Here is a 22,205-nt window from a genome sequence, read left to right as displayed (position 1 = left end):
AATAGTAGCAAGCTTAGAAATCAACAATATTTTGAGATTGATCATATTGATAAAAAAAAAAAGGATTTAACCTCATACTACAACAGAGATGGAGAATATATCAGAGAAGGGAATATAATATCTTTACTTAAGGGAGTGCGGATATTATCCGTGGTTGTACCCGTCTGACTTCATACTGGGAATGCTTGGCTACAATAGTTTGGAAAAAAGAAGAAATGCATACTTCCTTATGTATTTTTTCCGATTAATCCGTGGTATTACGATCAACATAGGTGCAACGGAAAGTATTTTTCTTTATGTTCTTAATGACTACCTTAGACAGCTTAAGCTGTTTTATCTTCCTGCTTGCAGAACCAACCTGCCGATGGTAATGCCAGTAGGAAGAGCAATGTCTTTACTCAACCGTATCTTTTCGGATATTGACATCTTTCATGTTAATGAAAAAAAGTTCAGAGAGGATAGCATTCTTTCTCTAGAATTGATGGGTATTTTTATTTTACCATTTTTGTATATTGAAATTTTAGTATTAATTTTTTCGTTTAATGTATGCATTGAACTATTTTGTAATGTACATAAACGTTTATAAAATAAATAAATTGAAATAAATTGAAATTGAAATAAATAATATTTATCTACAAAAAAATGACAAACTTTGATTAAACCAACTGGTTCAAGAAGAAATATGAAAGTTGCAAAATATTTTCAGGCGTTGCCAAGTATAGAGGTGAAATATTCAGTCAGGTGAACCTGACCGTTATCTATAAAGGTTTTGGCTCTTTAATTTCACAAAGATCGTCAGATGGAAAAATTGAAGACATGTATATCAGGCGCATTCCATCCATATGCTGTGGATGCGGCGCATCCCTTTAATATTTTAAGATAATCATATACATTTGAGTATTAAAAATTACAAATATGAAAAAAAAAGTTAAATTATTCCAAAAATTATTGCAGAAAATTTTCGAGCGCACGCAATTTACAAATTCAAACAATATTTATACGTATGCGTATTTCCTATATCAATATACTGGATATCAATGTACCTTGGCCTTAATAGTATTCGTTAGATACGCTGGATTCTAGATACTACTCTTCATTTTGAGTCCAGTCCTATTATAAATATTCGAATTTCCGCGCACGCGCATTAACGTTCATAACGTTGTCATATTACTCTACGAGACTCATGAAATAAGAGCATCCAACCCGTGTAATGCAAAGAAAATCCACTCTAATGATGTATAGCGTAGCGTGTTATTGAAATTTGGCCAAAATTTAAGAACATCACCTTAGGAAAGTACCTTAAACTCGAGATGGTTTTGGTCATATCATAAGTTTCCTAACGAAGATACGGGTAGGTCTCGAAACCAGTAGCCTGTTGGAAAGGCTACCGATATGTTGAACAACATCGCTCTGAATGTTGATCTGTTGCATGTATCCGAAGGGGTTTTCCGGAGTAGAATTCTCCTAATACTTTGACAAGAGTCTCTTATATGTTTTTTTTCCCTGTTTATTACTCGTATGCGTACGTCTTGAATTTAAGTTTGTGATGTATTTGTTATTTTTTAAATAAATTAATTGAATAGACAAAGTCTGTAAGAGGTTTTATTTTTATTGACATTGACTGAGAAAGGGATGTTTCGTGTTTGGCTTCTAAAGAATCTTTATCACTGCGTAATTCTTGTTACTGAAGAAGAATGTAAAACCTATGGGATCAATCCTAGTTTCAGAGTATTGAACTCAAGTCCCATTTCAAGGTCGACAACTGCACTTCGTTATGTAAGGATTGCAACACTAAACTGAACGGTGCTTTGCAAAAGTCTCTCAACCAGTTTATTCAAAACGTTATTTATTGAGTTCGTTTATAAGGCAGTCTAGTAAAACGCAAGAAAAGTAATGAAAACATAAGATCAAATAGCGCAATTAAAAAAAATCGTCGCCGTTCAGTCAAGTTACTAATCCAAAAAACATCATTTTGAGAAATCCAAGGAAAGACCAAGGAAAAATCAGTTTTTTGTGTTTTGGAGGTATTAAAACTACATAATTTATTTATGGCATTTTTAATAAATTACATTGGTAACTTTTTCTTTCTGATTCCTGATAAATTAAAAAATATCTAGAAGGTTTTAAAAGAAGCAAGGTGGCTAAAATTGGTTAAGTAATATTTGCTTGTTTAACCTTTCAATGATCATTTTTTTCAATTTTAACTAAAAACATAATTTTATGTATGTTTCTTGATGTAAATACTGGAATAAAATTTTATTTTTAAACATAATATTTTCAGTTTTAATTTCAGATTTTAGTTTTTGTGGACAATATGCTACATCGGGCATTAAAAGGTTAAAAAACACAAGAATATAAGGAAAACAATATATAACGGTTCTGATAAACATCTTTTTATATAATAATTAAAGTTGCGGAAACAATTATAACTTCAAATCTTTAAAAAAAAAACAAAGAAATCACCCTTTGAACTTTAGCTAATTTACACTTTTGACAGAATACGCGCAACTGACTTTTTGTTTCAAATTTTATCGAAAAATTTTACCCCGTTGGCGACTTTTCAAAATAAATTATAATGGCTAGTATTTTTACAGTAAAATAAACTAGTCGCCGAGTGATAAACATGTTTGAAATCCCTTTTATACACCGATTATCGATATGTAGCAGATCGTCTACATCGGGCATTGTAGAGCTAAAATCTGGACGATGCAAGCTATAAGAGCTGGTGAAAGGAATAAAATATTAAATATAGTTATTATAATGCCATGGTTAAAAATAATTATATTTTTAAAGAAATATTTTTTAACGATAATATGGAGTCAACATTTTCCCGACTAAGTTAGCTTGGCGACAGTAGTTGCCTCTTAAAGAACATCATTTTATGTTGCGAATGACATTTTTAGACATAACTTTTGCCTGATCGGCGACGAAATAACTATTTGTTAAGGTATTTTTGTTAAAAAGTTTAGACTGAAAAGATTTATGTAACTAAAATATATTCAATTAGTTTTCGACCGGCAGATATAGATCAAACTTAGTAACTAGTAACATTGATAATCACATAAAGACAAGGACTCTTAAAAATTAGTCCATTGGCACTCGTATAAAGACGAAGTACGAGTATTAAAGACAAACAAACGATTTGACGACGATTGAACAAGTTAAAAACATAATAAAGAAAAATACAAGCGGTTTAAATCACACAAATTTTGTGGTATTTTCATTAAATTATGCCTTCAATAATATTTTTCAAAATGTTGTTAACTTATTTTTTGTTTATTATTTATCTTTTTTGAGGTTTCTTGATTCAAATATATTGTGGGTTGAATGGCTTTTGCTTTTCTCGTCCCGGGATTTGTAGACTTGATGGGTACTTTGTAAACCTACTTGAAGGTTTAATGAGCAACCTTATCGTCTCTGTGGTCACCTGATTAATACCAACATGTAATCATTCAGATAAGCCAGGAGGGCGATTACGAACGCTGTCTACGTCGGTAGTATACTTGACTTTTCTTCTATCTTTATCTACTTCGGTATTACAAAACCGGCTCTACCGACATGTCGATTCCTAGACTTCCATATTCCCTTCTCAAAAATGATTTTCTTTCTCTGTTGCAATAATTGAAATATGAATAACTCCCTAGGGAGGAAATCCAACCAGTCTGCAAGCATTCGGACATACTCAAACATTGTTGAAACTTAGTTTTCATCACTTCAGTGCATAGATATGTGTACAGTGGGGTATTAGTGCCCTCGATCGACGTACTTAACTCAAAACTCGAAGATACAGGGTCGATAGTGTATCTTTGCAATCGCTCAGGAGAATTTATCTTCGACTGTAACGTATGTCTGGATCCGATTGGGTGATGAATACAGTTATGTGCGCGAAATAGAACCAAAATCCTAGACGACACTCGATGGCTGCTCTCAGGTAAAGTCTCGATTAAGGAAATTGAGTGGAAAAAGCCTTGTAGAGAAGTGGTTGGTACATTCGTCTAACTACCTACATGGCTTCGGATCTTCCAATTGTAATCGCCCCCCAGACCGGTAGGTACTAGGTGTTGACAGCAGTTTTGTGTTCACTTTAGTGGTTCGGTAGGAGAACGGTAGTCTTATCGGATTGGTTGATGCAAACAAAATAGCATTTTATCGCGTGTACTAGAACGTACTAGAATCATTCACACTAAAAGCTTTATTATCTCGAATCGGCGTAAACCACAAATTATTGACTGCTCGATATTTGCAGATATGAGCTGAGGTAATATTGATATAGAGCACATCAAATTACTATTTTATTAAGAAAAGTAAAACAATGAATCATTATTATTATAAAACCTATATGAATTAGGATTTTTGGTAATTCACTAAAGCCTTTCTTTGATCGGTAGTTGTAGTTAAAAATCAAGAGTAGTAAAGTTTTGAAAAAGTATTCACTTTTTCATACGAAAAAAAAACTTTTTGCTCTTAAAATTGTTACTATTACTTTCGACTTTTAACTATTACTAATGGTCAAACCACCAGGCCCTAAGGAATTCAAAAGTATAAAGGATATTCCCTTTTCAAAAATGTTTTCCCTCTCTGTTGCAACAAATTTAGACCTAAATAACTACCTACGGAGGAAATCAGCCTGTCTACAACCATTTGGACATACTCAAAACATTGGGTACTGAATTCAAAAGTAATTTATTATCTATTGTTTTGGTTTCATAATTTATTGTTAAGTCAATTCTCCCTTCGCTTCTTATAGTTTTTTTTTGTAATTTTCTTATTATTTTTCTATTGTTACAACTTGAGCTTTCTTCATTGATATTTTTTTATTTATAAACTTGTTTCTTTGACTTTGCGCCTGTTTGTAATGTAATGTAATGATTTTTTAAAAATAGTAAAAATGAACAATATATATATTTTACAAAAATAATTTTAAAAACAAAACTTTGTTATAAAATCCAGACGCTTTCCGATGACACTCTATCTACTATCTACCTATATGGATGTTTGTTTTTAACAAGATATACGGTACACGTTGCGCCAAAACTTTACTTTGTTACGAATAATTTTACATCTAAACAATAAATATAAGGAAAAATATTTTTTTACCATGGCTGACATTCTTGCATGTGTTCACTTTTAATAGAAAATGTTTTGATATAAAGTATACATACCATACACCAAAACAATATTTATATAATTTTTGCTTGATTTTGTAATTCGGCACAAAGTTACCCCACCGTATGAGATATTTTGTTCCAAATTTTTAATTTTCACGTTTTTTTTTTCTGCTTGTATTTTTTCAAAAAAATATTCAATAAATGTGAAATTCGTACTCTTCCATTTAAATGAACGTTTTATTTTATTTTGATACATTGGGTAGGATTTTTTAATATTGCGTAAAGTCACCCCAGGTTACGGTACCTAAGTTGAGTCAACATTTCAAGAGGCGTGAATTGCCCGTCGCGTAATAAAGGAGATATATTTTAGTTGTTTAAAACTTTGAACATGTTTTTTATCAGAAATACCTTAAAAAAATATTGTATGTCTAATGGTTATTTATTTTCTATTTTTAATGGCGTGATTTCAAAAGAACGGTGTTTTAAAATGACAAGATCGTGTGGTGTTCATACTTTTTATCAGATTTCTAAGATTTTTTACAAAACAGATATGTTTAATTCACTTTTCACAGTCCTTTCACTACCAAGACGATGATTGTGTAAGTACAAATGTAAAAAATAAATATCAACATAAAATATGTACCGGTATTATCATAAGTTTTGCACGTGGATTAAGATAACCCATCAATTCGATCTTAGATAACCCAACTCAGACAGGATGTCGTAAAATCCCACGTTTGTATTCAGTCGGGTAATTAAGTCATTTGGATTAAAATATACGGTTTCGCATAAAAATTATTATCCTTGGAAGCAAGACCCATACCTACGTAGCTACAAAATATATTACGCTCTAGCCTTGCCCTCTTTTGAAATTCTATGTTTAGATTTGGTATCCTTTACATAGTAAGATCAATGTTACAAGTAATTGCTGTTCCTAATTTTTGTTAACGGTGCCTTCTTACTATCGTCTAAATCTTTACTTAGTTTTCAGAGCTTAGAGATTTCATTTAAAGGCAAATCCAGGAATGGTATTTATGTAAATAAAAAATAACGAATTTACCAATTTGTAGTTAGGCAAATACGTCATTCAAAATTAATTCAATAACAAATTTTTTAAATCTAATTTTGTTGTAACAGAGAGGTAAAACCTTTTGAGAAGGGCATATGGAAGACTAGGCATTTATTATAAGTATTTTACTTTGTATAACTTTTTTTATAAAACGCTATACTTGTTTTTATTTGCTATAATATCCAATTGCGTTTAAGTATTGGAAAATACGTATTTCATTTGTTCCTTTTTTTCGCAATAATATGCTTGCTTGATTATTAATTTTACCAACATTTTTCTTTCTTGCTTACCGTAACACTTTATTGACTTTTTTTGCTTTACAGAATTTATTTCCATTAAATTATACTTTTGCATTTTTTGTTTATACGCCTACTTTTTTTCTTGTTTAGCTTTATTTTTTAACTTTGTATGACTTTTTTATTATATCTTTTCTAATTTTTCTTGCCTAAATAATTTCACATCTTTTTTCCAAATATTTTGTGTTTTATTTTTAATTATGTTAGCATGTAATTTTAGTATTTTTTGTAAATGTCCCTTGAGCGTTAATGAACAAAATAAATTTACAGGGCATATGACCTGTCATTGGCTGGTTTAAGTGGCCATTTCACACACTCACAATGTAACATTCACCATTCTGTCCATGTTTAAACATCCACATTTCCTCAACTCTTTCATCTGTTGACTTTTGTAAAATGAAAAATGGTTTTCAGGCGTTGCCTAGTAAGTAAATTGATTCACCCGGATGAATCTTACCCGCATTATTGTGTTATTTTTTTTTTAATACTACTATATTTTACTATTATTTTGTTGATTTTAATGATACCACTATTTTGTATATTTGATTATGTGTGATTCTTAATTTGTATAATTTATATTTTAAAATTTATTTCTGAATATATTTTTTGCATTGTATTCTTTGGAATTTGATTATTTATTACATTTACCTTTTTTTTCTAGATTGTGATTCTATGTCATTATAATTTGATCTAATTAATTTTACTATGTATTTTTATTGTGGCTTGACACGGGCATAGCCTAAAAAGCCTTAATAAGTTCATAAATATTTCATTTTGTAATTTTGAATGAATAAATAAATAAAATAAAATAAAAATAAATTCTAAAGGTTTTAACTTTTGTAACTACTACACATAAAAAACTTTTTTTTTTAAATCCAAGTTTGCAGTTTAGAATAAAAAATAAGGTAAAGCTGTTTTAACTGAATTTTACATCAAAAACATATTTTTTTTTGTTTTTATCAAAGTTTGCAGTTTAGAAAGAAAAATAAGGTAATTTGTTAATCTTTATGACTCCCGAGGGAGTGAAATCCAGTCTTTTGTCTACAATCATTTGGACTAACTTAAATATTGTAATGAAACCAACTGGTCCAAGAAGAAGTTTAAAAATTGGAAAATTGTTTTCTGGCGTTGCCTAGTATGTGAAATAATTCAGTCAGATGAATCTCTTCACAACAATAAAGGTTTCAGCTCTTTAACTTCACTAAAATCAACAAATGGAAGAATTGAAGAAATACGGATGTTCAAACATAGGCAAAATGGTGAATGTTACAGTGTGTAAAGTGGCCACTTAAACCAGCCAAAGACAGGTCATAAGCCCTGTAAATGCCAAGACTTCCATATTCCCTTATTTAAGGTATTCTCCATCCCGTTGTAATTTGTTAAGGTTAAACTGTTTTCACTGAATTTTGTTTTACTCTGAAGTAAAACTAATAAAACGTAGAACTAATATTGACTCTATGTATATTCGGCATACTAAATTATATAATCGATGTGCCATCATCAATGGGACAGGTAAAATTCTATATTCTGACTCGTAAGTTGAGAAACAACGAATAACTGTTCATCGATGAGCATAGAACAAACTATGGCCTTAATTCTCCAATGACCCGACCCGTCTTTGTCGTATTGTTAACTCAAGACAAGATCTGGACTTTTTTGGTTTTAGTTTACAACGATTCAAACAAGCGCTAAATAAATAGTCCAGATCTTGTCTTGATGTACCTTATGTTTGTTAATGCTTCTTTCAGTATTTTTAAATGTTTTAAACTATTCTTATTTTGTAATATTCACCCCTATAAATTTGTAAATAGATAAATGTCCGTAATTAAATTTTTAAAAAATTAAAGCAGTCATTCTGGCTGCGATATATAAAAGTAGTGCAGTATATCACAAATAACTATCGACGTGCTTAAAAACATGCTAAACCTTTGAGCGATCACAATGAACAATAATGAACATGCTTAAGTTATCGCGGTCATAAGTCAACGCGTGTGTAATCTCTAAGTCAACGCTCGTGTCGGTTTGTTTTTTTGTTTTCCTCGTAAATAAATACAGGTCACTGGCAAAAAATCAGCGTTTACTATAAAAAATAATACAATATATTGCATTTGCAAAATAGTAAGGAGTATCTAATACAAAAAAGTGAAAGTAAATTACAATCACTATGGCGGCTGCTTTTTTTATATTTGGCTTGCCAACCGCCGGCTAAATGCAATAAATAGCATGATAAATAATAAATAAATAAATAAAAATAGCATTTTCAGAATATTTTCCATATTTACACCGGCGAAATTCAAATATGTGATTGCGAAGCAGGATTATACGTCACGAAACGTAAATATGTTGACATTTAATATTAGGTGCTCACGGATGTTATTATTATTATTATTTGACACTTTATATACATATACAACATATATACATATAAGGGCGGGCATATTGCCTTAAGGCAATTTCTTCCTACCTACCCAAACCGTTCAGTTTGAGAAAATTATAAATACATGGACATATTGAATCTTACAATTTTATACAAAAATTAAAAGCGAAGATTAACAAAAATAAATATATTTAAAAAAAATTAACACTATACTATGAAGAGAGGAGAGGGGATGGGAAAGAAAGAAAAATGACAAAGGAACAATTTAAATATTTAGATAGTGATATTAGATAGTGTTCCATTGTGATCGGGAATACGATAAACATCCATGGTGAGTAATTGTTGTCACGTCACTTATTAGCGCGTCGATAGTTCTTTGTGATTGAGCTACAGGACAGCATTGCCTTCGCTGCAGTGATCGCCAACGTCGCGTCAGGGGGACCCGACAAGGCACCGGAAGAATAAAACACAAAAATCAATTATGTGTGAAAGGGTGCAAAAGGAGGGGTACAGGAGTGGGGTTTTGTTTTTGATGAGCGCGTGCATGCGCGAAAGTAAGGGTGGTAATTAAATCAATTTCTTGGTCATTGGGTTCTGTCGGGGTTTGATCATGCTTACCAATGTGACATTGTGGACTCCGTGAGTTGCATTCATCTCGCTGGCGCTGGGTTCCACCATAGCGACAATGGCAATAGTCAAGTTCACTCTCAGGGCATAATTCAACATGAAGCCCAAAATCACCATAATATTCAGCACAACTCTGCATGACAGCCATCCTGGAACAAATGTATTAAAAACATTATTAGTATTGTGGCCTTCGAATAAAAGTAAGTATCTTCTAAATAAGACTTTGCCCAAGATCTGCTGGGCACTGGGCACTAGTCCACCATCTAATTTACAACCCCTACCCCCCTAAAATAAAATAATCCCTAAATCCCTTTTACTCTATTTGCAATAAATCGAAGTTACTAACTTTCGCATGTGATACAATTACTCATTAATTCATTAGTTTTATTACTAATTCATTCATTAGTGCAATTACTAATTCATTAATTTATTTATAATAATAATAATGCAAAATCTTTACCAACCATAATACAGACAATAGGACAAATACATTATTTTTTTGAATAAAACAAAGAAGAATAATAATGTTTCAGTGTATTTTTATATGAAGAATATAAAAGCATATTTTTTTAATAAGAACAAACAAACAATCACGCCGTTGCCCCATGGGGATAGGCAGAAAGGATCGAATGCCACATCACTCTGTCATTGCATACAGACCTCGCTCCCTCAACATTCATATATCTTCCCATGCACCCACGATGATTATTCCGACTTTTGACATGCCCATCTTCAAGTATTTGTTAGATTCAGCCACGCCATGCCTTTCTCGATCCATCAACATTCGCGTCATTTCCTTGTAGCCGTTCTTTCGCTGTCCATTCGCTTTACATATGGACCAGACCAACGCTGGACTCCTTTCTTGATTTTGTCGATAGTGCTGGTCTCAGCCTTACATAATGCACGGATCTCGACATTTGTGCAGCTAGTATAAAGAATTTTACAGCTTTAGTCAGAGATTGTATTTCAACATTATTCCACCGACTTTCATCCATACTTTTCCAATTCCATACATAAAAGGTGGCACCAGAATTCCGTTGTAAACTGCTGATTTAGCCTCCCGCGACAAACATTTATTTGCCAACATTTAAGAGATATAGTTTGTTAGCATTAAATTTTAAAAGTTCAATAGTACATTTAAGTTTGTAAGTAAAAATTCTTGATGGAAGTTCATTGTAATTTAACATATAAATAAAAGACGAGTAATACTTTAATCTACAAATTTAGAACATCCAATAACCGGTTTTATCGCTTTCGCGACATCTTCGAGACTGGTATCTTTATTAAGGAGTTCAATGTATTTATACAAAACAGAGGTAAGGATAGATAATTCAAAGTTATATGTAAGTAAATTAAATAAAGTTATTTTTATCTTAAGGATCATTATCATTTTTTTTTTACTTTCATATAATTTTGAATTATCTATCCTTACCTCTGTTTTGTATAAATACGTTGAACTCCTTAATAAAGATACCAGTCTCGAAGATGTCGCGAAAGCGATGAAACTGGTCAATGGATATTCCAAATTTGTGGATTAATGTATCACTCGTCTTTTATTTATATAATAAAAGTTCAATAGTACGTCAACAAAACTTACGCCAAAGATGTGAATTTGTCAGGAGCGACTCATTACCGAGTCATCACAACTCTTCCGAGTTTAAATCTATCATTTCCCACTTTACTTCCACAAAAACATGCAATTCTTTAAAACCAGTTATTTACTAAACGATCGACCTTCATAGTCACGGCATGACTAATAAACATTTTTTTATGCCAAGGTACGTAATTTAATACCCTAAATAGTTCGGTGTCAGTGTGTCAAAATCAATCATATCAGATGTTCAGCTAGGTACTCGTTTTCAATAAGGAATCGTACAATTAACCAAACTTGCCTGGTAACTCGATTATATTATTATTTTACATAATATTTGCATCAATTTGCATAAATCTACATAAATATATTGGTTTCGTGTTATTTTAATTGCCAATACTAAACGATACTATTAGCGCAATATTTTGAGTTTGTCCAAATGTTTGTAGACAAAAGACTAAATTTCACCCCCTAGGGAGTCATTAAGATAAACAAATTACAACAGGGATGGAGAACATTTTAGAGAAGGGAATATGGAAGTCCAAGCATTTACAGGGCTTATGACCTATCATAGGCTGGTTTTTTTTTTTAAAAAAGTTTTTATACAATAAACATAAATGATAAAACAGAGTATTAAAAAAAGCATAACTACATAACAAGTGGCCACTTTACACACTGTATAACATTCACAATTTTGCCTATATTTGAACATCCACATTTGTTAAATTCTTCCATCTGTTGATTTTAGTGAAGCTAAAGAGCTGAAACCTTTATTGTTGTGGAGTGATTCATCTGATCAAATTATTTCACATACTAGGCAATGCCTGAAAAACAATTTTCTAATTTTTAAACTTCTTGGACCAGTTGGTTTTATTACAATATTTTGAGTTTTATCACATATCTGTACATTGCCAGGTTTATTGCCAAATGGCAATTTCTTTGAACTGAACAATAAAATCAAATATTTATTTATTTATTTATTTATTTATTTATTGATTTACACGCCCAATGGGCTTTTACATATTTTAGAAATTACATTTAAGTGCAGCAGTGAAACATAAGTATGTAAGTTTGGTAAAAATAAAAGATAACATAAGAAAAGCTAAAAGATACAATAATAGGTAAAAATCAGGAAATGTACCAACATAGGTATATGGTACATAGAAAAATATTTTTAAAATTTACATATGAAAACATACACGCATACATATACATACATATAAGTTTATACATTATTAAAGAGATACATGAGAAAAAGAAATAGTAAATAAAGAAAAATATTAAGAAATTTTACATAAATTAATTTATAACCTTTTGAATACTTAACCTATATTTATATAAAGACAGACAAAATATATCAACTTCACCATACTCGTTACCTAACCGGTGTAGTCTAGGTATTGGTGAATTGTAATAATAATTGTGACTGCCAGGAGATTCAAAAAATAACGTTAGCTGCCGAGTATTTCGAAGAGGTACTTTCAAGCTGATAACACTAGTTAATTCCGGGACGTCCAATACGCCATTCGCTATTTTATATAAATTTAATAAGTCATTTATAATTCTTCTTTTACATAGAGTTGAAATATGTTATTAATATAATTGTAGTTTCAAAACGTATACGTTAAATAAAAAGCAAAAAATGAATTTTCAATATGTTTGTAAGTGGATTCATATTGATAATATTTTATGAGAAAAGGAGAAGAAAAAGGAGGGAGAATAAAGGAGAAACAAAGAAAGAGAAAGGAGATGTTTTTTTAGGCGTGATTTAAACAGAGCTACTGTAAAAACATCTTCGATAGTGGATGGGAGATGATTCCACAGTAGAGCCGCATGGACACTTTACAGGGTGTTCTTTAAACCCTGTCACATCCGAAACCACGATGATCAGTATGGGCAAGAAGACATATTAGCATATTTAAAAGTATATTCAGAACGAAGAAAATTTGTAAAATTGAATATTAGTAAAAAAACAAATGGTTGCTTACTTCTGCAGGGGAGAAACGAGGGGGCGCGGCCGTGCGGTTGGCGGTGTATCATACTGCCCCCTCCCCTTTCCTCGTTTCTCCCCTGCAGAAGTAATAAACATTTTGTTTTTTTTTCTATATTTTAGTCGTTCTAAAAATTTATTTTAATGTGCCAATATGTCTTCTTGCTCACACTGATCATCGTGGTTTTGGATGTGACAGGGTTTGAAGAACTCCCTGTATAAGAATTGTGGATTTAAGAGATTGTCGGCAGATAAAAAAGAGTGGATATAAAAGGGAGTAATAAAAAATACATCACGACACACAGACCAATTGGGAAAAAATATTTCTCGGATTTTTCTCTTACAAGTACGCTTTTACGGTTCCTATGGTATCATTAAAATGTATCTTCTAGAACGCACGCAGGTTATCTTTATATATATAATTCTTCTGTACGTGTGATGTCACTAAACTCCTCCTAAATGGCTTAACCGATTTACTTGCGATTTTTTGCATAATAATGAGCTTTGCGCTGCGCACGTTTGTAGACCTTAAAATCTTCAATCTAATCTGTAAAAAAATAAGTTAGGAGCATAAATGTTTTATTAATCGACCTACCAGGGTTGCATTCGACGAGAATGCATATACTAAAAAAATGGGAAGATGTTTTTTTTTTGCATGTAAAAAAGTTTATATTGGAATTTTTACAAGAACAGTTTACTGAGAACTGTTTACAACTCCTTGGTGCGCAGTAGACTAGAGGGTGGCTCGATGATTTGGGGGCCACATGAACTGAAGCACTGTCTTATGTTAGAGAAAATCCGAAAGAAGTTTCAGGTATCTCTCCATAAAAGAGTTTGGGTATCCTTGGCTCTACCCGACCGAGTTTCTTCAAGGTATGCATGGCTACAAAAGTTTAGAGGCAAGAAGAAATGTGTATTTGATGACACATCTTTATCGATTGTTGCGCGGTATAGTCGGTAATCCTGAGATTATGATGAGCATTGGTTTGCATGTTCCTGATAATTAGCTTAGACATCGTCAGTATAGATTGTTTCATATTCCAATATACAGGACCAATCTGCCGATGGATATGCCTGTTGGAAGAGCTACCGCTATGCTGAACAACATCGCTCTGGATGTTGATCTGTTCCATGTTTCCGAAAGTGTTTTACAGGAGCAAGAATCTCGTACTACTTTGACTAGAGTCTCTGTTGTATATTAATATATATTTTTTTATTTATATGTACGGCTTTACAATTTAAGTGATGTGCATATTATTTATAAAATAAAATTGAACTGAATTAAATTATTCCGGCTTTTATCGTGTCCACTCTTGATAATATTTGTCGAGCTTGTGTCATTTCTTCCTAAACTCTTGCATTTGCAGTGTAAATCCTTTAATTATTTTATTATTTGTCGTCCATTAACTCCATGCCCCCAAACCATAGGAACTTTATTATGTAAATTACGAAAAAAAATGTTCATTAAATTAACTATAAAAATAGGGGGTTTGGTTGGGTTAGCTCTCATTATTCGATCTAAAACCACGCCTGAAAACGATTGTATATAAATCACAGTAAACGAGGCTTTATTATTATTGAACTATTAAACAACCAGTACAACAAGAAACTATAATACCTTCTCATTTACAAGATTACTAGTAACTGAGAACAAGAATGATGTTTATAATTTATAATGTTTGTAACATGATTATTTGAACTCGCTAGACATGGCGCCATAGTGACAGCTGCAAATAATATGAATAATGCTTGCACGCGAACCTGGACCAATCAACGCACGCCCCTTGCAATTTCAAATTCGAACTTTCTAAAGAAGATTGCTAGTGCTAAAATTAATTTTAATAATTGAAATAATCTGAATTTCAGTACTTACTTACAATGTAAAAGAGAATCTAATGAATAATAATAATTAGAAACAAATAAATTATTTTAATCGTTTGAGTAATATTATTGTATTGTTTGTTAAAGTTTTACGAAAAAATCTTACTGTAATATGTATCAAGATATTTTATTTTATTAACATAAACGGCAAATCTGCCTTTTACAAAAATTTATAATACTAACAATATTAAGCCAAATAGGCTTAATGTTTTTTTAAAAAAACATAAATTTCCTTATACCCAAGATTTATAAAAAAAAAAAATAAACCCTCAAATACAAAATTTATATTTTAAAAAATAACCTAAAAATTATACAGCATATTCAGTAGAAAGTTTAAACAATTCAAGAATAAATGTAAAAAACAAAATTAAATAATAAAACATTCTACAGTAATACAACAAAAAAATCATAAGTACTGTTTCATACAGCTGGGCAAAGTGAACAAAAAACTGTAAATATTATTAAATGCATGAATAAATAAATATAATTACCATTCACCATCTTTGAAAAACAATATTTTGAGTTTGTCCAAATTTTTGTAGACCAGGACTGGATTCAACTCCCTGGGGAGCTGTTTATATTAACATATGAAAGTATACTTACCTATCAATAATGATCAAGACAGTATAAATCTTTAAGAAGACCTGAATAGATTAAACACATATTGCATTAAAAACAGATTGTCTATTCACATTAAAAAGTGTCAGCAAATTTCTTTTTACTGCATTCGTTCTAAAAAAAATAATTATTCATATAAAATCAACGAGTTAACTATAAATTCTTCTACGGAAGTCCGTGACCTTGGTGTTGTACTTGATAGTAAACTTACATTTAACAAACATATAGAAAATACTGTAGAAAAAGCTTACAAAATGTTAGGGTTTGTCATACGATCAACCAAACCTTTTACAAGAACCGACGCATTAAGAAAACTTTTTTTTTCATATGTACGTAGTATCCTCGAGTTTGGTTCGCCGATTTGGAATCCTCAATATAATACTTACAAAAATCGTATTGAACATATTCAAAACTATTTTCTTAGACAATTAGATTTCAAAAATAATGTTTCATTCTCAAGTAGGACTGAGTCCGCTAATTTTCACAAGGTTCAAAATCTCGCAACTCGGCGTACCATGTTGGATATGAGCTTTCTATACAAAATTGTTAATAACGTAATTGATAGCCCAGAAATTGTTAGAGGCATTTCATATCGAGTCCCTGTCCGTAGAACTCGTCAATCTGTACTCTTCGACATTCCTAACTCAATGACTAATTATTTAAAAAATAGCACTCTACGAAGAATACAGATTACCTATAATGACAGTTTTAGTGACATCGACATACTACATTGTAAATACCATATTTTTATCAGATCTTTTGATTTGGTTTTTAATTTTATCTTTCAATTTTAACTTTTTAATTTTAATTCTTAATTTTAACTTTTAATTTAAACTTTTAACTTAATTTTAATTTAAACTTTTCATTTTAATTTTAACTTTTACTTTTAATTTTAAACATTTGATTTCAACTCTTAATTTATACTTACTTACATCTACTACCTGCATCTAATAATTTATTGTTGGTTGTGGTTTTTTACAATTAAATTTTAATGTTCATGGAAGCAGAGAGAGATGGAGGAAAGTAGAGTAGCTATACAATGTCTTCTCCTTTTTATGAACTTTTTATTTAACATTTTTATTTTTACTTTTTTAGAATTAAATTATTTTTCCCCTCTCCTCCTGCATTCACAATAAATTAGTGTTAAATCTGTAATTGGTCTTACTTTTTTTCATTGTTCTTTTGTACATTGTTTTATATAAAGACTGTATGATTTCATTAATAAATAAATAAAAATAAAAATATTACAACAGAGATGAAGAACATTTTGGAGAAGGTAATTTAGAAGTCTAGGCATCTACAGGGCTTATGACCTGTCAATGGCTGATTTAAGTGGCCACTTTACACACTGTGTAACATTTACCATTCTGCTTATATTTGAACATCTATAAAAGTATTACCAAAGGCATAATTTTACGAAAAAATTAAGGAAAACGTCACAAAAATGTATGTGATTTAAAATGCTTGTATTTCTTTTCAAAAACAAAAAATTAAGATTTCGCTTCGGCCACTTTCATGTTCAATTTATTATCTTCAAATAATTGCAAAAAAATTTAGTTCAATACTTAGTCTTTATTGAGATCCCAGATACCTAAGTTTAGTCTAAATTTTAAATGGCGTAATCTGCCAGTCTAAAAGAAATTATATTTTAGTTACATAAAACTTTTAAGTATATTTTTAAACAGAAATACCTTTAAAAGTATTGTTTTAATCTAATTTATGTTTTTTTCATTTTTTTTATTATTGCGCGGTTAAAAAAATATTCGTTTTAAAATGGCAAAATCGTATGATTTCCTCATTTTGCGTGCGTTTTACCAGACTACAGTCTTTAAGCGAAGATTTGTTTGTTTACACATTGCTAAACCGTAAAAAAAATTATCGGAAAAGACCCAATTTTCTAGCTCGTCACCAACGTGCAGGTATTTAAACACCTTTACTCTTGCTGGGTGAACTGCCTTTCGTGCAGGCGTTTAATTTAGAACTTTTTGTATTTTTCAGGGCTTCAATAGTAGTTCATTTCTCAATATGCGCCCCATGCTACGATCAGACACATTGAGATTTTTCGCCAATTGAACTACGCATGGTTGTGGATTACGTTAAATTCTGGCCTACTCCTTTCGAACCATTTCTGTCGATGTTGCTGTTTTTGGATGTCCACCTCTTTTTTTTTATAGCATCATTGTAACGTAAAATGGTCCGATAACAAACATTTTGTTCACATGTAAATGTCGTAGCGATTTTCCAGTTGTACACTGTTGAGTTTGAAATCCATTTCGATAACTTTTTTCATTTATGACATAAATGATATGCTTCAGTAGAATTATTACAGAATGACACGTGTCAAAACACGAGAGCACTGTCATTGGCCGTTTGGTTGCTACAGCAGCGTGAAGTTGGTAACACTTCGAGCGCCTCCCCATGTATGTATGAGGTCTCGTCCTCTTATTAACGAATCTATGACGCTGCTCACAAGTTTAAATAGGATTCTATTGTATCATGGCAATACATAGTAACTTGAGACTACGTAAAAAATTATATTATTCAATCAATTCAAGATTATACATTATTATTATTATGACGTAATCAAACAACATCCGTGGAGCTATCATTAAAAAAAACATGGCGCAAAAAGTAATAAACTTCAGCGCAGCGCAGCGGTGCGGTGCAATCATGTCATCGTAAATACAAGTAGATGCATTTTAAATTGTCATGATGTGATTGAGGAAGTTTTTTGTATAGGTTGACCGACTTGCTTGAGTGACGGATGCTTGTATGATTTGCATTGTTGTTTAAATTAACGTTTTTTTGTAGTGTGTACTTGTGATGGTATATCCTATTCATTCACCGACATGGACATGACAATGGCTTCTAATTTTTTTTTCATTTTTAATATTATTTCCATTTGTAAATACTAACTACAAACTTTGTTTACTTACATTTTAATTTTTAAACAACTTCCATTTATGTTTTTTTCCTTCTTTTTTTTGTACTTTCATTGATAACCTTACATAATATAATTATTATATAAAATGGACACTTCACTGGTCCATTAGAGTTAAGTCTAACTGTGTAAAATATAAAACTATGTAACCGTACTGTATGTTTCCTGAATAAAAGAAAATAAAAATAATAATATAATATTGTTGATATTTCTTGATAAAACTCCATAGTTAATGATTATGATTAAATTATAAATAAAGGGTTTTTTTTTTTAAATTAGATAAACTAGAATCATTAACAAATGTATTATCTATGTATATATCTTAAAATATTTCGTCATTCATCTATAGGTATGTAAACTTCCCTGTCAAAAAACCAAAGTATTGTGCTAACTTTATCTGTTAAAATGTGTATTTTCCATTCTGTTGTATTTCGCCATGTGTTCTTTTCCCACATTTTAAATAATAAAAGCTTAATCCCAGTTTCGGTCCAAAAACTCCCAAAAATGAACTATTTAGCAAACTAGATGAAAATATTTATGTTTTCTGTCCCCTGTTAAAATACTTATTTGATCTTATCTCCAAAATATGTTAAGAATAGTATAAAAGCTGTAAACGTTGTAAACAATTCACCAGTCTTGAAGATGCCTACTTAGGCGAAAGCGCTCGTTGGTCAAAATAATAAAAAGTAAAACTAAACCAAGAAGTTTTATTGATAAGTTCATTTATAATTTTATCATAATCATTAGCTTCTAATATAATTTATTTTAATTATATTAATTTGTATTAAAATGCCCATGCGACTATTACAATATTAATATTTGAATTTATTTTTATTGATTTATTTATGCTTTATTAAGTTAATTAATCACATCTTAAGAACTAAAATAATCTGGTTTTTCTGTAATTTGATATATTTATACCAAAAACACGTACGACGCTTGCTCAGAGAAATTTCTCTTTTGTGGCCCCAAGAGTATTCAATGTCCTGGATGAACATATTAAGTTCTCCAAAACGAAAGCCATTTTCAGAAAGAGTGTACAGGTCTGGATTTTGTCTAAGGTAAGAGACCATTGCAGGAGACTGCTGCGAGATATTGCATAGATTCATATACTATTAAGCGTGTTGTCCAGATACCCTTTGAAATATATGTATGTTTATGTAATATATATATATATTTTTTAATTGCTATTATTTAATTATGTACGTGCTTCCACTTTCCATTATGTTGTATCCCAACTGAACACAGGGCCCTTAGCCTCATAGAATTTGTGATACGTTTTTTTTTTTTTTTTTTTGTAATATGTATGTATTTGTATGAATGATAAATAAATAAATAAAAAAATCTGTTATAACATTTTAATTTTTATAAAAATTTCTCAAGAATATTTTTTTATAAGTTAATTTTAAATATTTCAATGCTTTCTACGTCTTCGGGAAAATCATTGTACAGCTTCAATCCTTTGTAAAATAAGTTTTAAGAATCTGTTTTTCTCCTCATTGGTAATCTTTTTTTTATCCCTTGTTTTTATTTATGGCATTGTTGGTTAAATTTGATTATATTTTTTTGTTTTTTTTTATCTCCTCAATTATTTTACATTAAAAATTTCTGCATTATATTTTATTTTTTGCATTACTGTGAGCGAGCCAATTATACCTTGAGAAAGAAGCTTATTTAGCTTTGAAACCGGTCGATGGAAAAAAAAAAATAGCGGTTAAAAATAAAACATTTGAGTTTGTAAGTGAAAATTCTTGATGGAAGTTCATTGTAATTTATTATATAAATAAAACACGAGTGATACTTTAATCCACAAATTTGGAATATCCAGTGACCGGTTTCATCGCTTTCGCGATGTCTTCGAGACTGGTATCTTTATTAAAGAGTTAAATATATTTATACAAAACAGAGGTAAGGATAGATAATCATAATAAAGTTTTGAAAAACTCATTAAAATAGCATTATATCAACTCATTAGTTAACCCAAAGAATTTTTTTTGATAATGATCTTTAAGATAAAAATAACTTTATTTAATTTACTTTCATTTGATTTTGAATTATCTATCCTTACCTCAGTTTTGTATAAATACATTAAACTCCTTAATAAAGATACCAATCTCGAAAATGTCGCGAAAGCGATGAAACCGGTCACTGGATATTCCAAATTTGTGGATTAAAGTATCACTCGTGTTTTATTTATATAATAAGTTAAAAATAAAGTTATTTTATTTATTTCTTCATAATAAATAGTCAAAAAATTAGAGCTCCAAACATAACATTTATAAGAACACTACTGTTTATATATTTTACATTTGTTAATATTCCCAAAAATGATTTTTTTTACTTTTTTTGTTACGTAATAAGAAAATAAAGATGAGACTATACATTAATCAATGTGTTCCATCATTTAGCAATACCATATTTAAAAACAATCATTATTATCCATATAATTTAATCAGAGTTCAATAATATGTTAATATTTACTCAAAATATAAAAACATCCTATATTTATTTATTTATTTGACGGACTTATGCAGTCCATTCTAACGATGGTAAAAATACATTGAAAAAGTAATATAAGTTTTGTATAAATTTTCGTATACAGTAAAGCGAAATATAAATTTAAAATACGGTTTAATTAGATTGTTATTGTGTTATAATGTGTAATATTTGTTATTTTTTTGCTACCTGGGCTGGTATTCTGGACGGGATTGCGCGCGAAGAGATCGTTCTGTTGGCGTGTATTTAGTACGTAATTTCTGCGCGCGCTTTTGCGTTCAGAATACCACCCCTGTAATTCAATTACTAATAACTATCGAAGTGCTAATAAGTAACGTGATAACAATTTTTCACCATGGTTGTTTATCGTATTCGCGATCACTATGGAGCGCGATGTAATATTCAAATAAAAATATTCTTTTTTGTGAACGTCAAACTACGCCTAGCGGAACAATTGCGAAGCTCTTCTCAGTCACCGTGCACTGATAGAAATACGTTTTTAAAAAATATAATAAACAAATAAACGTGAGTTAATAATATTTGTACCTCAGAGACAGACGGATACAAATTCAAACGTCAAATGTTCAACAAAAGCCTAAAGAATCTATTTTTTAAAAGTGATTTCCAATAACTTATAGCATTTATTTGTATTTTCAGAATCTTAATACATCGGTTCTTTCATTATGAGACTTACATTTTTTCAAAATCAATGGACATGATCATAAACTGGATAAGAAATTCGAAATGTCATTTCATCAAATTCTGGATTTGCGTCCGTCTGCCTCTGAAGTACATATATTATCATTTCGTTCCTAAAAATCCAGTGAAAATAAATAATTGGGTTGAAAGTCAAAATTATAAGGAATTTAAGGAAAGAACCCGATTGGGATCCACCAAAACGAATGTTGATTGTTAACGTTAAAAAACAAAAAAATTGATCAAAAAATGAGTATCCAAATCCTTAAAATTTACAGGATCCTTAAAATTTTGTTACCAAGTTCATGCTCGTTGAATGCAGCCTTGGTAAAAGCAGTACTTAGTAACTATGGGTACGTTTTCATGTCACCACTTTTTCAAATATTTTACTCTATAGGGCTTGTCCATATGTCAATGCAATAAATGTAAATAAAATGAGTATCGAGAATAAACATACATATATTTTAAAATACAAAGTACCTTCTAGACGTGTAAATTATAAATTGCTATAATGA

The 22,205-nt window shown here is 30.4% G+C and overlaps 1 protein-coding gene across 1 annotated transcript in view; it reads right to left on the bottom strand.

The window, feature by feature from the left end:
* The window catches only part of LOC148274517 (sialin), a 121,067-nt gene that overhangs the window by 53,622 nt on the left and 45,240 nt on the right, over positions 1–22,205 (bottom strand). The window contains exon 3 of the mRNA XM_088237002.1: positions 9,469–9,626. Coding sequence (XP_088093128.1) covers positions 9,469–9,626 — 158 coding nt within the window. The remainder of the gene's footprint in view (positions 1–9,468; positions 9,627–22,205) is intronic.

The sequence above is a fragment of the Micrasema longulum genome, unplaced genomic scaffold (assembly GCF_059751315.1).
Source record: "Micrasema longulum isolate JH-2025_06_02 unplaced genomic scaffold, ASM5975131v1 h1tg001633l, whole genome shotgun sequence".
Lineage (NCBI taxonomy): Eukaryota > Metazoa > Arthropoda > Insecta > Trichoptera > Brachycentridae > Micrasema > Micrasema longulum.
This window is presented reverse-complemented; position numbering and strand designations above follow the sequence as displayed.